The following is a 23,157-nucleotide window of genomic DNA, read 5'->3' as shown; positions in this document are numbered from 1 at the left end:
ACCTCCCTGAGGAGCCTATTCCAGTACATCACGACCCTTTCTGTAAAGAAGTGTTTCCTAACATCCAACTTCAACTTACCTTGGCGCAATTTGAGGCTCTTTATCAGATATCCTAAGAACACAGAGTGACCATTTAAAGCCCTAAGTTCCCAATGCATATATGGCAACTTACAACTCAGCACAGCCAGCCTTCAAGAAACCGCAGACTCACATGATGCTGCTACCAGCTCAGGTAGCCTTGATAAACACACACAAATGAGAAAGATGGCAGAAAAGTAGAGGACACAGAAGCTGAAGGCATTACATGGGACTTCTTCACAATGGGTCAGTGGAGCACAGAGCATGCAGCAAAGCCTTCACACTCACATACTCTCAAACCCAAGCCAGAGCATGTGGAAAGCTGTTCTCATGTCCATCAGTGGGTTCCTTACCACTCCTAACACAGCTTTTTCTCTCCACACAAGAGAAAGGACATACAGGCAGTCAAGAGTCACACTGAAACAGATCCTGCTCAGTGTGGGGTGTGAAGCTTGCAACAGGCACTAGCTACTTCCAGCACTCTTGCAATGAATTAGATTAAGCCTTGATGAAAATTTCTCTTCCACTTTAATAATATATCAAGTATTTAATTTGCTTATAAACTATTAACCAGATATCTGTCTGTCCAAGTACTGTTAGCACTAATCATAAAAATCATACTGTGCTATAAATTATGCATAGATGCTCTGGTTAGCTGAAACATGTGCTGCAGTCATTACCCATCATAGTTAAAATGGCATATGTCCATACGGTATATCAACATGAAAACACTTGTCAGATACTTTCCATACCTTATGTACTTCATAACCAGCGTGAAACCACAGACAGTCTGGAGTGCTGAAGAAACACTCGGGATATCTTTCAATTTTTGCTTCCCTATTTTCTCGTTGAATTTGCTACTCAATAAAATTTGTCTTTGGGCATCACCTTCATGTTGTTTCTTACAGGTTAAAGTTAAGTATCAAGGAATGAAACATTCTTATGATGCCCTTTAACAAAGCCTGCAGTAATGACAATAATTACCTTCTTTCAAATATTCAATAACAGTTCCATAACAAAACCTAGGAAGGCAGCTATGTAGGGCCTCAGCATATCAATATAAAATAAGACTATCGAAGCACTCTAAACAAAATCAATAGAATTGCAGGATTATAAATGGTGAACTGCAAAAAAAATTTTACCTTAAAAGCATTCTGAATGAAGAGCAAAAAATTGAGATGGCCTTATTAACCAGTTTTATTACCATGCAAGACAAACAGATATAATCAAAATGTTGTAACTGACACTTTTTACACCTTAGGAGAAGCACCATTCTGACTGTTCAACAGCAAGAACAAATGTAGACAAGTACAACATTCCACAATGATACCATAGTCAGAAGCACAAGAAGCAACTGTTAATAACATAAGATTTCATCAGCACTGAAACTCTGGATTATGTGAAAGCAGTTCAGAACATTCTTTCTGCACCAACAAATTCTATCATACAGCAAGATCTTACAAACTTTAACACCTATTCTGATGGCATTATTACTTACACGTCTACCTGTGAGTATTACTGTCAGTAGTCCCAATGAAACCAATTAGTTGACTCAGAGTAATTAAGCATTAGAGCTAATTATACCTGTTACTGGGAATTAGGCCTTTTCTTCTCACTAGATTTTAATGCTAATATTTCAGAGTTAAGATTGGTGGTTCTGACAATTATATCTAAAGTTTTAGAAAATGTGTTTTCTTTACAGTCCCAGATCCACTACGAAAAGTACAATTCCTGATGAAATGAGAAAAAAATGAAAGATTCTGCAGTCTCTCATCTTGCAGGAACAAACCAGGTTATATTAACCCAACAACCTTATCAAGCAGAAGGCCAATATAAAGAGAACATCTTACTCCAGTGAATGCCATTACATCTATTTACAAGAAGAACTGGGTTACCAACAATGCATGACAGCAGCCTCACAATCGTATTTAACGTGAACAGTTGTAAAATGCATCAGATCTGTATATCTCAACCAAGAAGAAAACCTGCACCATCTTTCTGTCTCCTTCCACATTTGTTCCACAGCAATGTCAGCGCGGGAGACTGCACCAGTGTTGGCTGCCTCCTTGACACAGAAAGGTAGTGCACATGTGTATTGCCACATGGTCAAATCATTAAAGATATTTTTAATCCTATTCCACCAACAAAGCCAGCACTCTAAGAAATGTATGTATTTTTCTTCTTGGCAGCTCTATCACCTTGACCAACTTTGCCTTTCCTTTTAAATTGTTCCCAGTTGTATTTGTTAACTAAAGCATCAACAATTCCTGTTTTGGTGACACCTTCTAAAGCACAGGCATCCCTCCCATTTACAAGACTTTGAGAACCCTTAAACTTATTCCCATCCAGCAAACCCTTAAGAAACATCATGCCTCTTAAGCCAAGAGTCTCCAAAGCCAAGTACAGGACTGAAGAATCTCAATTGTAGTTATGACCTTTCCTCTCAAAATGGAACATTTGCCTAACACATACATCATTGATCCTAAGGCGTTTTCAGCAGCTTCACTTAGTCCTGGGAAGGGACGTCTGTCTCAAATGACTTATTCTTGCTGTTTGATGCGTGGAGCGTGTTTTAAAGACTTGCTTTCACTGGTGTGCACTCTCTTGGATTAGGCAAAACAAGGGATGGGTACAGATCTGGTCTCTAGTTGTGCTGCAACATAAGCAGCTTGGAGGCTAATGGTCATAATTCAATCAAAAACAAAGTGCAAATGTGAATTTTGGCAACACAGAGCCTGATTACAGAAGAGACCAGTTGTTCAAACCCTTTCATACAGGTATTTAAAAATGTTTTGTCAAAAATCAGAGAAACAGCTTTGTAAGTACAAGAGAATCTCCATGACAATAATCTGAGGGAGTGATTAGAACAGAGAAAGAAGGTGGAATTTTTCCAAGCATGCATTTTTACTAATCTTTCTCCAGCAAGAAATAAAACATCCCACACACATTACAAAGCCTACTACTGCATATTCCTTCCCTGTTCTCCTGAGCCCAATCTTACCTATTGGAAATCATAAGCCCAACAGAATTTGGAAGTATTTTTAAAAATACGAACATGTGCTTCCGATTACTCCCTAGATACAGTTTCTAACCTGTTAACCCCATAAATTCAAAGTAGCCTAAACTCCAAGCTATTCCAATCACAAAACCACACAGAATACTTTATTATAGGTAGACGCAAACATTCATTGGATAAACAGACACAAAAAAAAACACAGCTCAAAAAACATTTAACATGACTACAGAGACAGCTGTGTTAGTGTACTAAATCACACATAAGGATGACCAGAGGAAAACTGAGAAAAAGATCTTTAAATAAAATGATGAGTCTTAGGAAAAAAAAATAAATATATATATATATATATTCCATATATATGGAATATAATCCCTGCTCCACAGTGCAAATCCCAACCCCCCACATCCCCTCTGACCATGGGTTTCCATTCAGTTGCATCACTGGCCCATACTTTTCAGTCCAAGGTGGGGAGACGTTAAAATTCAAGAGCTCCCCGCCCCTTGTTGTACAGCACAAAGACTAAATATATTCTTTCTTAAGGACTGTTCCCTCCTGGCTGATTCCTTAAACAGCTACTGCAGTCTTTCTTCCCTTATACCATCACCAAGGCACTGGCTTTCTTCCTCCCCAAGTTTACATTCCCAGTTAAATTCTAAGTAAACAACCGATCTTGTTTAAGCAAAGACTGACACTTGATGACCTTCCTGAATCATCTTTGGAAGACAGCTGAGGTATAGATGACTTCTTGCTCCCTTAACAAGAAATCTGTCTCTGAAAATCAACACTGCAATTGATTGCAGTACAAATCCTTATTTTTCAGCTAGGAAATAAGTATGTGCCTTTATATGAAAGAAAACTTGGTCAGATCAGCTCAATGTAGTTCTATCCCCTGTAGTCCACAGATAAGATATGAAGGGGACAGCAGAAGTAAAACACATGTATTAGATCATTTAGTGAGAGTTGTAAGTGGTCCACTTCCTTATCAGTCACTATCTCTGCTAATTTATAAAACTTGAAAGTTACCTACCATGCACTGTTACTGTAAGCCTAGAATATTTAGCAACAAGAGGAATAGAAATGGGTCAAAGCCTCTAAAAACACATTAGCTTCTCAGATGGAACAGTCCCAGCAGAGAGATGATGCTACTGAACAGTTGTCACAGATGGAGGCTCCAGTTTTCTGAAGCAATGTGGGATTAGCTTATAGGTGCCTGAATAAGAAGGTTAGAAATAAAAATTGAACACAGATGTTAGGAAGATGTGGAATAAAAGCCAAAGCTGCACGTTAAGAGATTGAGCCATGACAGACTGCTAAACAAAATAAAGAAAACAAAAGATGGCTACTCAAAAGCAAGAGAACATTTCACATTCCTCTAGTGTGGCAATGGAGGAAGTCTTCCAGAAAATTAAAAAAGTCATTTTTGTACGTGGACTGATCCACTATCAAATATGGAAAAAGAATTTGTATCTGTCTGTATTTTTATTATGTTATGCAGCCACATTAATTTTGGCAGAAGAAGTAATCTAAATCCTTTGGGAAGCATTATCCTCTTGATATGAGCACATAACTCAGATTAATAGGATTTGCATATGTATAGTAGTAAGGAAAATAACCCTGAGTTTGGAAAACAGCTTTGTATTTTAAACAGATTGGGAAGACCAGCAAAAATATGTACTGGGGACAAATAATTGAACAGCATTTTTAACTCATGCTAGGTGATAACTGTGAGTTAATTGAGCAATATTTAGAAACAAGCAAAATAAGCCAGGATATTTTGGACAATCAAAGCAAAACTTTAAAGATGTTCTGAAGAGAAGGGAAGACAAAATTTGCATTGCTAATCACTTTTTTTTACAGTGCCGACCAAATCTATGCTTTCCCCAAATTGACTCTGTGTGCAATCTCTCAGTTGTTCAACAACATAGATAACAACAGTAATGGTATAATTATAACCTACAGCAGAAGTAGATAAAAACCTGCTAGCTCTTAACCAGTGGTTGTAATTAGGAATGGAGAAGGGTAGTATTTGCTTATTCTGCTTATGTTTCATTAATAAATGGGGATTTTAAGTTCCAATACAGCAAAGCAGCTGCATGCTGCATCTCAGCCCTGGCCATGTCCTATAAGAAGACAATGACTGGGCAAGGCAACCCGATGTGTAGCAGCTGTAGGAAAAAAAAAATACCTCTGTAAGAAGTGGTTGAGCAGCAGCCATAGATATGGAATGCATTACATGGAAAATAAGTGATCAGCACATCAGGCAGAGGCTATTTCCTGTGCCCCTCATGTCACCTTACTTTCGCTCAGACAGAGAACAAAGCATCGCTTCCTTTCCACTCTCTTCCCCCGCACAGGCATGGGAGCACACGCACGTTGGGTGCGCACCGCCAGGTAACCCACAAGAGAGCCGGACAACGGCGAGCACTGCCGCCTCCCCGCAGCGGAGCCGTTTCAGCACCGCGAGCGATGGACAGCTCCAAGACACGTGCTCCGCCTGCAGCCGCAAAGCACCCAGAGAGACCTGCAGGACACTCCGAACTAAGGCTCCAAAGCTACATCGTGCGGCAAGATCACGCTATAGTGGCTCGACAAGACGCCCAGCAGCTGTTCCCTTGGCATACAGAATACTTGCAGTCAAGGTGCACGGCTTGTGCTTTCTGAAGAACCAGGGGAGTAAATCCAAAAGCTGAGAAATGAAGTGGGCACCGCTGGCACGTTTTGCTTACTTTGGCTCACTCACTCAATGCTGGTTGCTAAGCAATCTTTATATTTTTTTAAGCTCCAAACTACTCGCTGCCAGATGGATTAATGAAAACACACGCTTGCGCTGCTTCACACACTTTTCATTTATGTTCCTTGATAAACCGACGCTACTTTTAATCATTTCTTTTAAAGGAATTCCACCTCTCCAAGCAAAGATGTAAATTCAAGCGGAGGAACAGAAAGAAGCTAAGTGTAATCATCACATTTTCCAGTGGATTGCAGAAAAGAGGCACCTCGGGACTCGAGAGCCCTTGAGGACTTGTAGTAAAGACAGCACGCCTGGCTCAGCATAGAGATGTGAGGCACCAGGTGACCTGAAGGAGTCTTGCTCTTAACTGGTTTATCTATTTATAACTACGTGACATAGTATTATTACCTGTGACAGCGCAAGCCAACACAGGAGTATTTCAGCAGTCCAACAACCACATGCAGCCTCGCACGATTTACAACTTACACACAGAGCTGCTCTTTGTGTTTTCACTCCTCTCTCCCTAGACCTAAGACCTGGTTTCTGACACTGTATTCCAGTCACCAACTCACCACAGCTTGGTGTGTCTTTAAGAAGTCACGATCAGAGTGAAATAATGACCCACCGCACAACGCAGCCAACTGTTCTACCAATGGTACAACCAAACCACACATTACCCATTACCAAGGGTGTAATTACAGCAAGGATGACAGGAGGGGGAGGGGAATCCCCTCCATCACCCAACAGAGGAGAAAACACATCTCTTTTCTGTCATCTCCAACTTTCAGCCAGCTGAAAGGGGGAGGAGGCATAGACAGCCTGCAGCATGGCAAGAAGCAACACCATGGTGGCTCTTTGCCCCTCTTAAGGAGCTGACAGGCTTAGCTGAAAGAGGGAGCTGCACCAAAGCACATTGCACAGGGAGGCTGTTCCATCTGCTGCTGGGACACAAGGCTGCAGGAGGGCTTCCCAGCTATCAATCCTCCCTCACACCCTGACAAATAGGGGAAGTTCAGCGTGGTGCAGAAAACCAACAGAAAGTACTTTCTTTTCCTTTGTGTTGGAGAACAAATCAGCTTGGGTGTAGTTTACAGCTGACACAGACCATAAGGGATGAAAAGGTCGGAGGAGGGAAACAGCAGGCCTAGCACCTAGGACAAACACCATGTGCAGTATGAGCTGGTGGGACAGCTGAAACCCAAGGTGCTATGAGGTGGCTGCAAGGAAGGGGCAGACAGAGGAGCAAGAGGCCGGGCAGGGAGGCTAGTCCTGAAGCCAATGAGTAGGTAAGCGGGACGAAGGAAGTGAATCAGGGGAGCCAGAGGTAGACCAGCAAGCAGTGGAGTGCACACAACTTGAGAACCACGAAAGGCAACAGCAAGACAATGGCAGACCTCAGGAGACCAGGTGGGCAAGGCGGGTGCGGGTGTCCTGGCGCTCTGCAGGGCCAGCCCCACCACGAGCAGACAGCAAGGCCGTGTGGAAGGCGATGGGCAGGTGGGACGGGCAGCACGCGGACAGAAGGCTGGGGGCCAAGAACAGGCCCCGGGGGGCCGGGGGAAGCCGGGCTGCGGCCGGCGGGCCCCGAAGGTGCGAAGCGGGGCCCGACAGCGGCACGGGGAGCTAGGCGGGACCCGCTCCCCGTCCCCACCCCGCACCGGGCCGTCTCTCACCTGCCTCGAGGTTGAAGGAGATGCGGGCCTCGGCGAGGTACGGAGTGTCGCTTTTGGAGCGGACGCGGCGGATGGGTCTGCGGTCGATGTCCTCCTCGGAAGATGCCGCCATTAATGTGGGCACGGTGAGCAGCGTGGCCCGGCGAGCTGGCGAGGGCGAGCGGCGGAGCGGCGCGGGGCGGCCGGGCGAGGAGGGGGGCGGCGGGGGCGGGCGGGAGGGACGGAGGGAAGGAGGCGGGGGGGGGGAGGGGAGGCGAGGACGGGGAAGGGAGAGAGGGAAAGGGAGAAAGGAGCGGAGGGAGGGAGAAAGGGAAAACCCGTCAAGGATCCGCGGACGGGAGCGGCGGCCCTGCCCGCTGCCCCTCCCGCCCCCGGGCGGCCGGCGCCGCCCGCCCCGCCCGCTGGCCGCCTGGCAGAGGGCACGGCTGAGGTGGGCTGCCAAGCGTAGCGCGCCTGGCCGAGCTGCCCCCGCCCAGCTACCCCCACAGCGGGGCTGCGGCCTGCCCCGCGCTGCCCGAGCCGGTCTGGGGATGGGGATGAGATAAACCACGGAGGGACCCGGGGTCACGCGTTTAGAAGGGCCGACGCGAGGAGCCCGTGGCCACCACCTACAGCCTGGGGCTTGTGTACACCTTGCGTTGGCACGTGTTTGAAAGATGAGGATTGCTTAACAAGAAGGTGGTCACTTAAGGTCACTAATTTGTCACGGTCTCAGAGTCTGTTGTTCTGGTCAGCCTCAGCACCAAAGGGACACCGGCAGGTGCCCATTGACTGCGGGCAGCCATAGAGTTTTGGGGATGCCTTTCATTCCTGCAGAATCAACAGTTACTTCTTTTGCCTATGAAATCTGTAGAGGTTTTGGAGCACGCTGGATGTTCTTTCTGTGGCTGTAATGTTAGCTCTAGCCAAAGTTTGCCATTACGACTTAATGCCTTTGTGAAAGTTTACAAGAACTTCTAGGTTTCCATGTGATTGCAGTGGATAAGGTGTAAATGTATCTTGTTTGCAAAGCTATCCAGTTTGCTCTGATGTTGCTGCCTTACCCCAGCAAACACAGGGGAAAGCATTGGTCAGCACTTGCAATAGGATTCTTAAAAGGATCCATATTCATAAATGCGTAGGTGCATGCAGAATATTGCAGGATCTCTGGTGAACCACCATGCAACTGGTGAGCAAAGGAGTACCTTGCCCTCTGGGGAAGGGGTGTTCTCACCTGTGTCAAGATTGAAGCAAATTCTGGCTTCTTCTAAGTATGGGGTGTCACTCTTAGACCGGAGTCTTCTGATGGGTCTCCGGTCTATGTCTTCCTCAGAAGATGCTGACATCAGTGTGGGCACAGTGAGCAGAGTTGCCCGACGAGCTGATAAGAAATGAAGAGGAAGACAGCAGGAGAAATGGGAATGGGGGTGAAGGGGAAGGAGAGGGGGGAAAAAAGAGAAGAAGAGAAATCAGATTGTTCAATGGAAATTAAAATCTGCAGCATGTAGTAGATGAGGGTGTGAAGTCCCTGCCTTGTGCTGCAGAACTTAAGGGCTGATTCAAACGATGCCAAATGAGAAAAGACTGCAGCACTCTGTGCCTAAAAGACACAACTAATAGCACGTTTTCTGACACAGATTGCCTGTTTGCAGTTACCAGTTTTACTACTTATACCATTCTTCACAACTTGTCCAATAGCTGCAGTGCCACCTTTTCTGAGTATTGCTTCTCAGACCATGATGCTTAAGTAATGGGAGTTGCCAGGCGTTCACTTAGTTTGCAGAACCTGATGGAATCTGTGCCCTGGGATGTGTGAGATGATACGTACAGAAACTGTCCCAAAATTCAGTTTCTTGATGTCTTTAATTTGTGCACTCAGACTGACAGCTAGTTTTTGCTCTTTAGCACTCCATGCCTTAGTGTCTTAATTGTGAAATGTGGAATCATCTGCTTCTTCCATGAGGGATTTTCTGAGCCCACAAGGAAATGAATATTTCTATCTCCTGTGTGGGCTTTAAGTTAAATGGTGCCATGCCTTAAAGGAAGAGAAAGCAAAACATGCAATATTAGTTCATTATGGGAGTACTGCCCACTGATAGTGGTACCTATCCACTTGGTATCCTACCAAGTGGTAGGATAGCAAAAAAACTTACTGTCTCATCATACAGTTCCAAAATTGAACCATAATACACATGGATTAGAAAACTGAACGAGTGTCGCAGAGGCAACCTTCATTCTGGCATTGCAGAAGTATTCAGCACTTGACCTTATGGCCTTGATAATAACCCTTTAATGTAGGTGGGTTTTTTTTTATGTAAAATATAATTATGAGTGTCTGTTGAGCGCATTTGGTGCCATGCCTATAAATTACAAATCACAAACAGAAGAGCCACTACAAATATATCCACCTCGGCTCTGTGAGTAGATAGAGGTTATCACAAATGCTAGATTCGATCTGTCTGATCACTGAAAGCGTGAGTGCCATGCCCAAGTACTTTGCCAGTATGTTGTTTTTCCCTTCATACAGAGCTGGGAAGAGAATTTCTGCTTGAAACCCCTTCCTTGCCTTTCATGTGGGGCTATTAACGTTAGTGTGGGACTTTGAGAGAGACTGCTCTCCCTTCAATAAGAAGGTGCAAAATAAATATCCAGGGTTTGAGAGCTTCACACCCTCAAATGCTACCCTTTTATTATGACTTCAAGGTGGGCTTCAGAGGGCTGGGTTTGATTCTGGCCTGCCATGCACACATGCATGCTCTCACATCACACCTGGCATATGACTGTGCCCATCCCTGGCCTAAAGCCTGGATATTTCTTGCTGTTTGGGCAAGAATCACCTTTATCAAGCCCACATCTCAGGGCTTTTGTAAGCTACCGCACTAATAATGAGCTAATAATGAGCTCTATTTTCCTTCTGGAGTTGGAGAGCATGGTGACTAAGTGCAAACTCTGCAGCCTGGTAACTGTGATTCTTTCTTTCTTTATTTTTTTCCTAATTCCTTTTCAGAGTTCCAAATAATACCTGTCAATTAGAAGCCTTCTGATGCCTAAAAGCTGACTTAGGTGCTAGGAATGATAACACGTAATTAATATGATTTAACAAAAGCTGTCATGCTGTATTTTCCAATTTGCAGAGTTACGAAGTTTACCAAACATGCAAATCTGTGCTGCTGGGTGTAGTAGTTATTTCTGCTCTACCTTATTTGTTTTTTTTGGTTTTAAATAGATTCCTTTCAAGTTTTTGATCCTTTCTAACCTAACATTTGAATCTGAAGTAAAAGCAAAGGGCAAGTGTTGAAATTGATTTAATGGGGCCAGCTATTTAGATGAAGCTAAAGTAAACACCGCTACTAGACTGTGAACTATTATTCAGTTGTAACAGGATGTACAGTAATGAAGAGGAAAGAGAATGGATAATTTCTGCAAGGGAGAATTTTGTCTATGGCATCATCAAGTTTACACGTAAGGAAGATTTATCAGTTTATGAAGTCAGGATTGTAAAAACCATCTCATAAAAGAACCGTGTAAAAAAATAGTCATTTAAACCTGGCGTGCTTCAGCCATAGTTAATGTCAGAGAAAGGGCATCCATGCATTTCAGGGGTGAATGGATGACAGCGCAGGAGACTATTTGGAAGAAGAAAAACCAACAAATACCAAATTACACACACACATTTCTTGTAAAAAGAAGAAAAGAGAACTTTCCTATAGTCATTTATAACTCATTTTTATTTTGGGGGTCAAAATATTGGGGTCTAGCACGTATTCATTTTGATTGGAGGCAGGTGGATACAGGAAAATGTTTCCTGGATTAATCGATAGGTATTATTTTAACAACCATGCTTATCTCCCTGGTATTTCCCCTTTATGCCTATTACCAACAGGAGTTTTCAAGAATGACTTGAAATTTTAAATAAGCACAGGAACATTTTAGAGGGAATTAATATGGAGTAAATATTTTTGCAACGAAAGCCTAAGATTGATTCTTACCCAACCATAGAAGTAGGAGGTATGGTTGAACACATTCAAATATCCTTTCAGTGGCACTGAATATGTATGTATGTCATGGGTACAGCTGTGCATGCTCTTTTCCTTACTGTAATTCACTGCAAGCTCCTTTAAAACAATTCTACCTTAACGCAGAACACAGATGAGTCATTTTGGCTAAATTCTTTTGTTCTGCTTGCATTGTTCCTGATACAACAGGCATCAGCGCATTTCGCCAACATCATGTCTGATGTTCATTAAAAAGAGAAAAAGAATGGTTACTTATGGACGAAAAACACTTAAGAAATTGAGTAACACATGTAATGACATGTTAGAATTGATTGCATATAATCTCATATTCGTTTTTTGACAATACTGCATGTTATTGAAATGTGAAACAAGTACGTGTTAGGGAGAGGGGAACGAGAAATGCGTGAAGGATTATAGTGCAAGTTCAGAGGCATTTGAAACATGTAATTTCAACTTGTGTAGTTACATCAAGAGAAGGCCCTATTTTTGAAGGGATGGTTTGCAAAGAATTCTTTGTGGTTTCCATCTTTTCCCCATGAAGATAAATTTTCACTTACTTTAATGTAAATATAAATATCAGTATTAATATATATATATATATATTGCCCAAAGTCTAGCTGTATGTCTCGAGGAGCTATAATAATTGATGTTTTTAAGACTCACTTCTTTAGAAAAGCTTTTGGCGGTGAAATCATTCTCTTAAAATGAGTCAAAGAAAATGTGAAATATTCATCTAGATTTTCCCATCCACTTTTGCCAATTAACTTCTACCGAAATGTTAGAATATCTTATTGGTGACTCATACCCTGGTCATTTTTGTTTTAATAGTGCCTTTATCTACAAAGTCTAATTTGAATCACTAATTCTTACCTGTGAATTGCAAACGAAACCCTTGATTTTGAGCCCACTACAAGTGCAGTGCTAAAACGTTTCTGCTGGAGATGTCTAGACCGAAATGGAAAAGGCAGTGTTTCGGATGTGTATAATCACAGGTGACATGGAAGTAAATGTAAAGGAATTTTGTTTTTACGACAGCAATCCTTAAGATATTTTGGAGGAAAAAAAATCATTTTTTTAGGTCAAATTCTGAACACGTGTAGAATATCTTTGAAACCATTTTAATTGCAGTGCTGCTGTTGCTAACAGGGTAGGAATCTTTCTTGCTAGTTATTTTCATTAGATAAGGGTATGAGCATCTTATTTCCTTTCCTATTCTGCCCGGCACCCTCTCCTCTTTCGGTTTCCCTCTTTCATGCTGTTGTGGAAAGGGCTCACCACAGTATCATGTGCAGATGATGCAGACAGACATGTGGTTTTGGCTGGGTATCAGCTGTAAAATCATTAGTTCAGGTAGGTTTTGATGCATCTGGAATATGATATCCCATCTTTGCTAGAAAAATATACAAGACTGTGAAAATTCTTCTTTAAAGACAGTCAAACAATGGATCCAAATGAATGTTTACCAGAAAATCTTGTGGACTGATTTAGTGCCACTTCACTTTTGATTTGTTTTAAATTCAAGCAGTGAAGAACAACTTCTGAAGTATTAGAGATGTGAAATGGGGTATGGCTGGCAGGAGAGGAAAACAGTAGAATGTGTGCGCAAGCACTGGAGAGGACATGACTTGTTTGTTATCTATGAAGAATGATGCATAGACTCATGTCTCCCAGATAAACACAGAAGTACATACATATGGATTGCTGCATCTCTCTAAAACAAAGCTAATGAGATCTTTGACATCAGTTTGATGGATGCTGATAACCTGAAAGTACTTAGATACACAGTTGCAAACAGTAGTACTTAGGGCAAAAAGGCATCCAATCTGTGCACAAGTGTGTTATGTTGGCTTGTGACATCTGGGTAAATGTAAATTTTCTATACCTAATTAGCATTTTTTTGGTACGTTTTAGAGGAAATGTGCTTTTACCTCTGCCTTTGCATCCAAAGACAGGCTTTAGAATATCTGTATTTAAAAAAAAAATGAGAAAGGTAGGGTAGGGTAATATGGAGGCAGGAAGGGAGGAAAGGAAAGGAAGGAAGGAAGGGAAGGAAGGGAAGGAAGGGAGGAAGGGAGGGAGGGAGAGAGGGAGGGAGGGAGGGAGGAAGGAAGGAAGGAAGGAAGGAAGGAAGGAAGGAAGGAAGGAAGGAAGGAAGGAAGGAAGGAAGGAAGGAAGGAAGGAAGGAAGGAAGGAAGGAAGGAAGGAAGGAAGGAAGGAAGGAAGGAAGGAAGGAAGGAAGGAAGGAAGGAAGGAAGGAAGGAAGGAAGGAAGGAAGGAGGGAAGGAGGGAAGGAGGGAAGGAGGGAAGGAGGGAAGGAGGGAAGGAGGGAAGGAGGGAAGGAGGGAAGGGAGGAAGGGAGGAAGGGAGGAAGGGAGGAAGGGAGGAAGGGAGGAAGGGAGGGAGGAGGGAAGGAGGGAAGGAGGGAGGGAAGGAGGGAAGGAGGGAAGGAGGGAAGGAGGGAAGGAAGGAAGGAAGGAAGGAAGGAAGGAAGGAAGGAAGGAAGGAAGGAAGGAAGGAAGGAAGGAAGGAAGGAAGGAAGGAAGGAAGGAAGGAAGGAAGGAAGGAAGGAAGGAAGGAAGGAAGGAAGGAAGGAAGGAAGGGAGGGAGGAAGGAAGGGAGGGAGGAAGGGAGGGAGGAAGGGAGGGAGGAAGGGAGGGAGGAAGGAGGGGAAGGAAGGAGGGAAGGAAGGAGGGAAGGAAGGAAGGAGGGAAGGAAGGAGGGAAGGAAGGAGGGAAGGAGGGAAGGAGGGAAGGAGGGAAGGAGGGAAGGAAGGAAGGAAGGAAGGAAGGAAGGAAGGAAGGAAGGAAGGAAGGAAGGAAGGAAGGAAGGAAGGAAGGAAGGAAGGAAGGAAGGAAGGAAGGAAGGAAGGAAGGAAGGAAGGAGGGAAGGAGGGAAGGAGGGAAGGAAGGAAGGAGGGAAGGAAGGAAGGAGGGAAGGAAGGAAGGAAGGAAGGAGGGAAGGAAGGAAGGAGGGAAGGAAGGAAGGAGGGAAGGAAGGAAGGAGGGAAGGAAGGAAGGAAGGAAGGAAGGAAGGAAGGAAGGAAGGAAGGAAGGAAGGAAGGAAGGAAGGAAGGAAGGAAGGAAGGAAGGAAGGAAGGAAGGAAGGAAGGAAGGAAGGAAGGAAGGAAGGAAGGAAGGAAGGAAGGAAGGAAGGAAGGAAGGAAGGAAGGAAGGAAGGAAGGAAGGAAGGAAGGAAGGAAGGAAGGAAGGAAGGAAGGAAGGAAGGAAAACAGCTAGGTGAACATTTAGCATTCAGATACAGTCTTTTCCAACTGTGAGGAATGCAGAGGTTTTCTAAAATTTTCTGCATTTAAGAGTATAGATAAGTGAATCTCAGGCATTCCAGTTCTATTTAGATATGCCACTGAGAATTAGGAGATTCTTATTTCTTCTAACTAACTTATTCTTAGTTTGTCTGAGTGGATATTGTAATAAGTAGCCAAAAAGTAGCTGAAGTATAGTTACTACAACACACAATGAGCTATTTTAATAGAATTAATGAGGCTAATCTTCCTGATTGTGCAAGACCGTGGTGCTCAGTTTCCAGTTCCTAACTTCTAACTAATGACAGAAGATGTGGGAAGGGGAGAAAACATTTAAGGATGAGGGTATGTCATGTGTTCATTGTTGACTTCCTGGAAATAAAGGGAAGGAAATCGATTACATCAGGAATGTTCATTTGTTGTTAGTAATTTGCCATTATTAATCTTATTATTTTAAGAACAAATAACATCAGGTGAATAAGACCTGAAAAATCATAATTCTGAAGAGATATTGATCTATACAGTGAGTGATAAATAAATTGATAGGTGGAGTGTTCAAATGCTATTTTTCACAACAAACATCTGCAGTGGAATCAGTCTGGGATAGGATTTGGGGATACTGCAGCAATACTTTTGTGAAGTACTGGACATCATCTAATATGCATAAGCAGGAGGGAAGTAGCTCTGAGTTGTCAGCAGTGATTAAAGTCAAACGTCAAGAGTGAGTCAGCACTGTATGAATTAAAATAAGTGAGCAAAAGCGAAGCACGGGGAAATAAATAAATTATGGCAACAGAGTTGGAGAGGGGAATGTCGAATTAAAACTTTAACTGGGAGTATTTTATTAAACTTGGAAAAACAGTAAAGTAGTATTTCCTTGAGGCAATCTCTTGAATAACCATTCCCCATGTGTCTATACAATCGTATGCATATGTTATCTGGCTGTCCTATGTACTGTACTCTGTTATCCACTTGCCCAATGTACTATGTTGTTCCTTATTGCCATATTTACTCTGCATTTTTTAAATTACTCCTCACATTCATCAAGTAGCTTGCAGGAATGTTGCAAGCAGTAGGAGCATATCTCATGCGAGTGGATCTATAAATAATTTATAGATACAAAGATAGTTTAAGATAAGCCTTCAAGAGAGTTTTGTTCAGTTCCTTAAGTATGCACAGTGTATCCTGCCAAATGGACCGGCAAACAACTTCAACGTCTGTAGGAGCATCCTAGAAATGTTCAATTAATGCAGTTAATTTTAAGCTTCATGCCCCCTGCTGGGTAAAAGGAGATAAGACTGGAAAAGTGGACGTACAGGTCTGGAAGATATTAGAAATGATTTTATGATTGAGTTAAAAGTTGCCTGAGAGCAGAGCGGAACGGAGAGTCGGTCTGTAGAGAAGAGGTGGACTCACAGCCCAGAACAGCATCCTGGCCACAATACCCAGCCTGTCCTTTTGGATTGTGGCTTCATTACAGCTTGACATATTCTAGGGAAGTTACTCCCTTACCTGAGTTGGGTGTTTTCTTGCCTGTCAACATGGAATTTCTCCATGCAAACGACTGCAATTACCACAGTTGTCTTCTGAGTTGGCTGCTTAAATTGATGCAGAGCATTAGGTGTGCTTTATATTATACGATGGAAGATGTCTACGGTTAGGTGAACCCTACTTTCAAAATGATTGTTGCTCTCCGCTGACACCTGCCAGGTAGTTGGATGACTTAGGTGGCTACATCTTCATTGAGAATGCCTAAGAGGTAAGTGAGCTGAGTCCTGTTCCAGGCCCCATTATATACCTTCAGCTGTGGTAGATCTGTATTTAGAACACACTGACATTCCAGAGCAACTAGTATTTTGCTTCTAAACCCTTCAAAGGGAAAAGCAATTTTCAAATATTAAAGTCCAGCCCATATTTACATTTCAGACCTTGACTTTCCTACAGTAAGGTGTTAGACACAGGGCCACGGTCCCTTTTCTCTCACTTCTGACTTGCAGATGCGTCACCAGGCATTACACAGTTGGCAAGGACACCCCATCTCCTAGATCCCAGCATACGGTCACAGAAGAGACAGTCAAGATATTTCTGGCTGGTATCTGAAGACTACAGCCAGCTGGCTTCATTTACCAAGTTTTCTAAATGTAGATAATCTTTGCTGCCAGATCCAGCTTTTGTGACTTTTCCATCCCTCCTGCTTTCACTTTCTGTGGAGGAAATGGGGAGCAGCTGTTTGAGCAGCACATGCGCCCAAATGGCCAATATCCTCTGTTCTGCACTCAGCCCACGGGAGGGAGGTGATGGCTGCTGCTGCAGAAGGAGAGGATGGGAGAGGAGGCAGCTGATAAGGTAACACCTCTCTCCTCCTACCCTACAGCAGCAAAGGCAGCTCTGCAGCTTTCTACAGAGGTAGAAACAGCCTGTGGGTGTTTGTGCAGTCAGCATGGGATAGACAATCAGCTAGCTGCTGGTGCCAAGACCCTGATTCTGTCCCTTTGCTAAGGTCAGAGTATCCTGCTCTCAACTACAGAAGACCTGAGGTCAGCTGGGATTTGGTATAATCTGCTAGCAATGCTGTCATAGCTCTCTGAGATCCTTCCAAACATCTTGCAGCCCTATTCCTTGCCTTCTCTCCCACTCACAAGGAGTGGGTACAGTTGAGAATGAGTGCTTTCCAGCTGCTATTTGTAACATTGGCATGTCATTAATGTGAAAACATTGGAAATGAGGTTTTGTTCTTGATCTGGAGGATCAAAGGATTAAAAGGCAGAAGTCTTACAATTTCACAAGAAGAGTAAGTGGGTCATAAACCCCTATTATATGATCCGTGAACAGAGTAAATTGTAATGCAATAACTGTAATAATAACTACAGTAATAATACACATAATGCATTTTGATATTGTTTTTAATTAAATACTAGAATGCTGTAGTCTTCTTTCACTCAGTTTGAGCATAACGAGGTTTTAATGCACATATAGAAGCTCTTTGATAGCATAATTTGCTAATAGCATCATGTTATTATATTAACATCAAATAGTTTCTTGTGATACCATTAGGTAGATCTGGTGACAATGCTTTCTTGAAGACATTTCAGTTCCAAAGTAGAGACTTGAGCTAAGCTGGTTATGTTGGATGGGTGCCTCACAAATAGTGTGTTTTGGGGTGTGTGTGTGTGGTTTTTTTTCTTCTGAAAGTTTAAGCTAACACAGCTTAACTGTTTCTCAGGAGGCAGATAAAGTAAGAGAGAGGTTCCTTTTGCCCATGTTTGGAGAAATCATTTCATTATCTCATATAGAAATGCCTATGCTGTAGAAAACAAAATTTGGCACGAGGTACAAAGATGCCAGGAGTTATGAGAGCAGTACAGGCAGCACCAATTGCTCACTGGGACAGGGTTAGAGCTCTTTGCTGTGCACTGGGGTAAAACAGCTCAGAGGAAGGAGATGATATCAATACTTTTGGGGCTAAGGGAGGTGATAAAGGCGTTTTCTGTAGGAAACATTCCAGATGCAGCTTTTTCAGAGGATTATCATTTGGCCCGCTGCAACCATCTCTGTCTCCTTGTGCTTGGTGCAACCTCAGACAGTGAAAGCCTCCTGAAGCTGGGGAAAATACATTAATAGCAGCAGAGATGAGAAGTTAAGGGGACCGAGCGTAAGTGCAGTTTGGCTCTTGTATCAATGAGCTGTTCCCACTTACAGAGGTGATGGGGGTTTGGGAGCCTCTGTACCACACTGTGATGCACAGCAGAAGCATGTCGCTTTTATTGGTGTCTTAGAAAAAAAGGTTCACATACTGATGGACTGAAAGTCCACAATTCTTAGTCCTGGTTTCTATTTGTTTTGTCCAAAGGGTAGAAGCCCTCATGACAGACCTGAATATCAAACCTCAGCTAATGATCTGTGTATCATATAGATCATACATGATACATTTCTGCATAATAGATTTTTCTCTCTCTTCGTGTTTTAAAAGGCAAAATAACTGCATTAAAACAAGGAATTAACCAGGTACTAAGGTGAACATCTCAGTGCCAACAATATAATTTCTCCAAATATGGGTAAAATAACCATTTTTTTTCCCTCTGCCTTCTTGGAAATATTTACAGTAAAGGTTAGCTGTGTAGCTTTTACTAGCTACCTCGTATTAATATAACAGTCTTCCATTGCACGAATACATATTACTTCTTCCACAGTCCTCTCTGTACACTGCAGTGCACAGGAAGGGTGCTGCTGATAAAGTGATACAGCTTGTAAAGCATTAAAATGCACATTTCTGATCTTTTGTTTCTATGGAATAGAAAAGAGATCTGTTCCCATAGGGATATCAAAGAACCTATTTTAACATTGCTTCTATAGCAATGCTCAGGCATCCATTGCATTTTCGAGATGGAGAAAAAACGAGCAAAATTAGTCATTATGCTCAGCTGGTTTTAACCTGACTTTGAGGAGCTTAGCATTTCCTTCTGATGTGGTTCAATTTGGAAGGCAGTGTTGTGACAAGAGGGGAGTTTCTGGCAATGTTACTTTGCGGAATAGAGATGAAAATGTATCACAGAGACTGGGACAGCAGCCCGGCAATGCAGCACCTCAGTTGGGCAGAAGGTTAAGTGTCGCTGACCTTGACGTGTCCTGGGATGGTGGCATTCCCCTGGTGGGTTGAGCTCTAGGAAGATGGCCTCCAGAAGGAAGGCCAAATTCTGGTGTCCGAGCTTTGAGTGGGAGTAGCAAATGATGAAATTAATGGCAGAAAAACACCGGACAATGATTTTGGAGAACGGTATGTAAAAAGAAAAAGACTGATAACGCTACTCGGTCCTCACATTTTTCTACCATTTTGTATGATGCTTTATGGAATGAAAAACCCTCCTCTTTGAAACTGCAAGTTTTCTCCAGAAATAGAACTGATGAGGAAAATGTGAACTGCCTTTACCAAAAATATCATCTGTGTCGTGAACAGTTCTCAGCTATCTTAAAGCAGAGAAGTCTTATTACTCCTTTGCTTTCTTGCTGTTCAGTGGGGGCCAGTATTTCACAGGGAAAGATGCAGACCACACTGAGCGTGCTGCTTACATACCGCACATTGAAATGCCTCAGAGCTTTCCCAAGTCAGTTATAACTTCAGCACAGAATTATAGCAGCCTATGTACTAAACCATCCCAATAGCCCTGAGAAGCAAGGAAGGAGGGGAAAGACACCACAGTGTAGCAGCATGAAGTTCCCTTCCCCCTCCAACAGAACCAGTCTGGTTCTGTAGCCCCAGTCTGGATCTCAGCTGTTCCTTTTTCCCCCCCACTTCTGAGCTTTTCCTTATCCTTTATCCAGATCAGCTTAATCATTAGTCTTCATGTAATCACTTTTACACCCTGTGCATTTTGAAGACCCTTCTGCTTGGATACACTTCAGTAGCTCAGTCACAAGGGCTGGCCATTGCACGGCACTGTACATCTTAGCTGTATGGTTAAAACAGTAGTTGTGGAGGTAGTGTTAAGAGTCTCTTACCTTGGGCTCCTTGACTGTAAAACATTCTCTGAGCAGACTCGACATCCAAAAAGTAGTCCATTTTGAAGGAACTTAATGTGTGTTTGCAATGCTCTGGTACGATCAATCAGATTCCTGGGAAAAATAACACAGATGTCAGACAGAAAAAAGTTGTTGAGTTTCTCGGTGAAAAAAAAAAACAACAAAACACAACAACAGCATAGGCAGTCATTGAAGGATGTAGTTTGGCATATTAGAGTCAAGACATTTTCAAATCACTACTCATAGAGCTTCACAAGTATCCTTTGCTATTTTGGGATATTTGGTTTTAACCTTTTATTCTATCCACAGTCTCAGTTTCTTTCAGTACATACTTAGGTTCCTCTGCCTGTTACATTTGCACTTCAAAATGAGATCAGAAAACCTTAGGGGTGCCCAGGTCATTCAGTGCCAAGGGCAGCAACAATGCTGGGACCTCTGAACAGACACTACTGTAACAGGCTACAGTAAAGACAGGACTGGTGCTGTGTATGACAAAACACAGCACTAGAAAAGAAATGAACAGAAGAATGAACAGAAACCAGCCTTTCCTTTTTTTCTCCCCTCTTACTGACCAGAAAGAAATAACAGCAAAATACTGCACCATTCGTTTTAAAAGCAGTGATAAGAGTGACAATTAAAAAATGGTAGGATACTCCCAGGACAGTTTCTTAGTTGATATTTATATTTTTGGGATCCTTCTGAACTTTGGGTCTGTCTAGACCACAGGTTACATCTGTCCAAGACACCTCTGCCAGCAGAGTTCCTGGGGTTATGGACATTAACCTGACCCATTCTACCTCCTTCGTTTTCGTCTGTTCTCAGCAACTCACATAAAAATCCAAGATTTGCAGAGATCCAGATCTCTCCTCCACACCTCTGTTACTTACGGCACAATCATAAACATGCAAACAGCTCTGCACGACGTTTATTTTAAGACAGACAGACAAAAATACCTCCAGTTCTTTTCCGTACAAACCTAACAGAAAGGTTTGGGCAGAGAGACTCGAGACCCTCGCTTCAAGCAATTCCTTTAATTACGTTGGCAAAAATCAGGAAACCAGGGTTCCAAAGCTTTTTCCTCTTTTCTTCAATTCAGCTTTCATCAACATGCAGTCCTTTCTGAAATTCAGAAGCCTACCTTGGCAAGGAAACTTCTAAAATTCCTCAGCAATTAACTTGACTGTAGCACTCCCAAGCCAGAAGCTGTACTTACTGCAAAATATCAAGAGCTGCCTGGCAGTCGTGTAAGCTCCAGTAGTTTCAAGGAGGGTTTCTTTGATCTTACTAAATGTCCCCAGTGTAAGCAAACAATTTTGATTGTTTGATTGGAACTCTGATGAATAATGCATAACGTCAACTGGACTTCCTTTATCAGATAAAAATGGCCAGGAGATGTTGTTACTTAGCAACAGGAGGTGACACTATGATCATCTTCTCCACTCCCCCTCACCCTTCATACTGAAAAATTAAGCCCCTGGTTTTGATTTGATAAAAACTTTCCCAAGAAAAAAAGAAGATCTTCTTCAAGTTTCCTAAAGAATTTGGGTTTGTTTTTTTTTTTTCACTCCAATCTTCCTCATTGCAGCTCGTATTCTGAGATATTTTTAAGTGTTTCATAATGATTAACCATAAGACTGTGTTCTGTGTAGAAATTTGCTTCCAGTAACTGAAATGCCTACTTTCTTCATTTACCACAAGGGTAATGAGACTGTTAAATGCTTTGCTGTGAGTATAATGCAAATCATGTCTTGAAAAGATTCAGTTCTTATCTGGTACTGCTTACTGGACAAGGCATATAGAAAAAAGCAACACACAAAATGTGCCAGTAATGCTACGAAATATATAAATTATCCAGAAATCTTTTCAATACCAGAATTCCTACTTTAAGTAATTCATTCATTCTTTAAGATGCTGTAATAGTTGATACAAGCATTATCTATGAATCATTGCATTTCTGCGTGAGATACAGCCTTGTACAAAAACACACAGCGAAGCTTTTTTGCAGAAAGTATGCACTGATCAAAAGCAGAAGCACTGTGAAGGATTTTAAAAATAAATAAATAAAATCACATGCAGGAGAGAAGTACTCACCAGTGTTACTGACCTCTTTCCATCCCACTGTCATGGAATAAGACTGAACGAATGCAACCCGGTCTGTGAGCCAGAACGAACAGCTTCTAATTTTCACTTCAACCTCGAAATCAAGAGTACTGAATACAGAAAGGTGACGGATCTGCTGTTTTATATTATGATGAAGTGAAAGCTCTTAGCACAGATCTGAGTAGAACTGCTTTTTTTCATACTACATTAGCCTGCTAATTTGAGGAAAGTGAAAGGCTTTGTTTTACTGTCTTTTATCTGTTCTCTTTGCTACCCCCACAATTTAATTTGCATTTAAAATTATTCTTATGTCTCCAATGCACTCCAAGGTGTGGAGCATTTTCTAATCATGATGAATGTTCAGTGTGGTTTTTTTGTGCAATTCCACTTTTATTCTGAGCCAGAAACATGGTGAGTAATTATAATTGCCAGCTATTTTCTAGAATGAAATACAGAGTGGTTGTCTGATGCAGTTTCTGATTTTTTTTTTCTCCATTTAGCAGTACATTGCAACAAACTACTCAGTCAAAGCATCAGTAAAAGCATAAATCAAATAGCACGGTGTCATGTCATGATTGCTTAAACATGCATATCCACAGATTGTGAAAGCAGAATAAGATTCTACTAGGATCTTTTCAATAATAATAAGCCTTTCTCAAGTTTGAAAGTGGGCTTGGACAGTTAATAAACTGAAATACAGAACAGTTATTTTTTATTGGCTTCCGGTTAATCTAGTTTAAGGTTCTTGGAATCTCACATTGTTTGGGTTTGGAACCCTCGTGAAA

The 23,157-nt window shown here is 42.4% G+C and overlaps 1 protein-coding gene across 17 annotated transcripts in view; it reads right to left on the bottom strand.

The window, feature by feature from the left end:
• Positions 1-22,764, bottom strand: part of PHACTR1 (phosphatase and actin regulator 1) — a 283,166-nt gene extending 260,402 nt beyond the window's left edge. For 2 of the 17 annotated variants that reach the window (XM_072329537.1, XM_072329544.1), the window contains exons 1-4: positions 22,364-22,501; positions 20,252-20,365; positions 8,712-8,858; positions 7,499-7,645 (exon numbers count right to left, since the gene is read on the bottom strand). In XM_072329537.1, coding sequence (XP_072185638.1) covers positions 7,499-7,645; positions 8,712-8,858; positions 20,252-20,312 — 355 coding nt within the window. In that variant the 5' untranslated portion in view covers positions 20,313-20,365; positions 22,364-22,501. Of the gene's footprint in view, positions 1-7,498; positions 7,646-8,711; positions 8,859-20,251; positions 20,366-21,225; positions 21,730-22,363 lie in introns of those variants that run through there. The other 15 variants (XM_072329549.1, XM_072329546.1, XM_072329552.1 and 12 more) reach the window with 15 other exon arrangements.
• Positions 22,765-23,157: the final 393 nt, after the last annotated feature.

The sequence above is a fragment of the Excalfactoria chinensis genome, chromosome 2 (assembly GCF_039878825.1).
Source record: "Excalfactoria chinensis isolate bCotChi1 chromosome 2, bCotChi1.hap2, whole genome shotgun sequence".
NCBI lineage: Eukaryota > Metazoa > Chordata > Aves > Galliformes > Phasianidae > Excalfactoria > Excalfactoria chinensis.
Note: the sequence above shows the minus strand (reverse complement) of the source record. Positions and strands in the feature narration are given on the sequence as shown.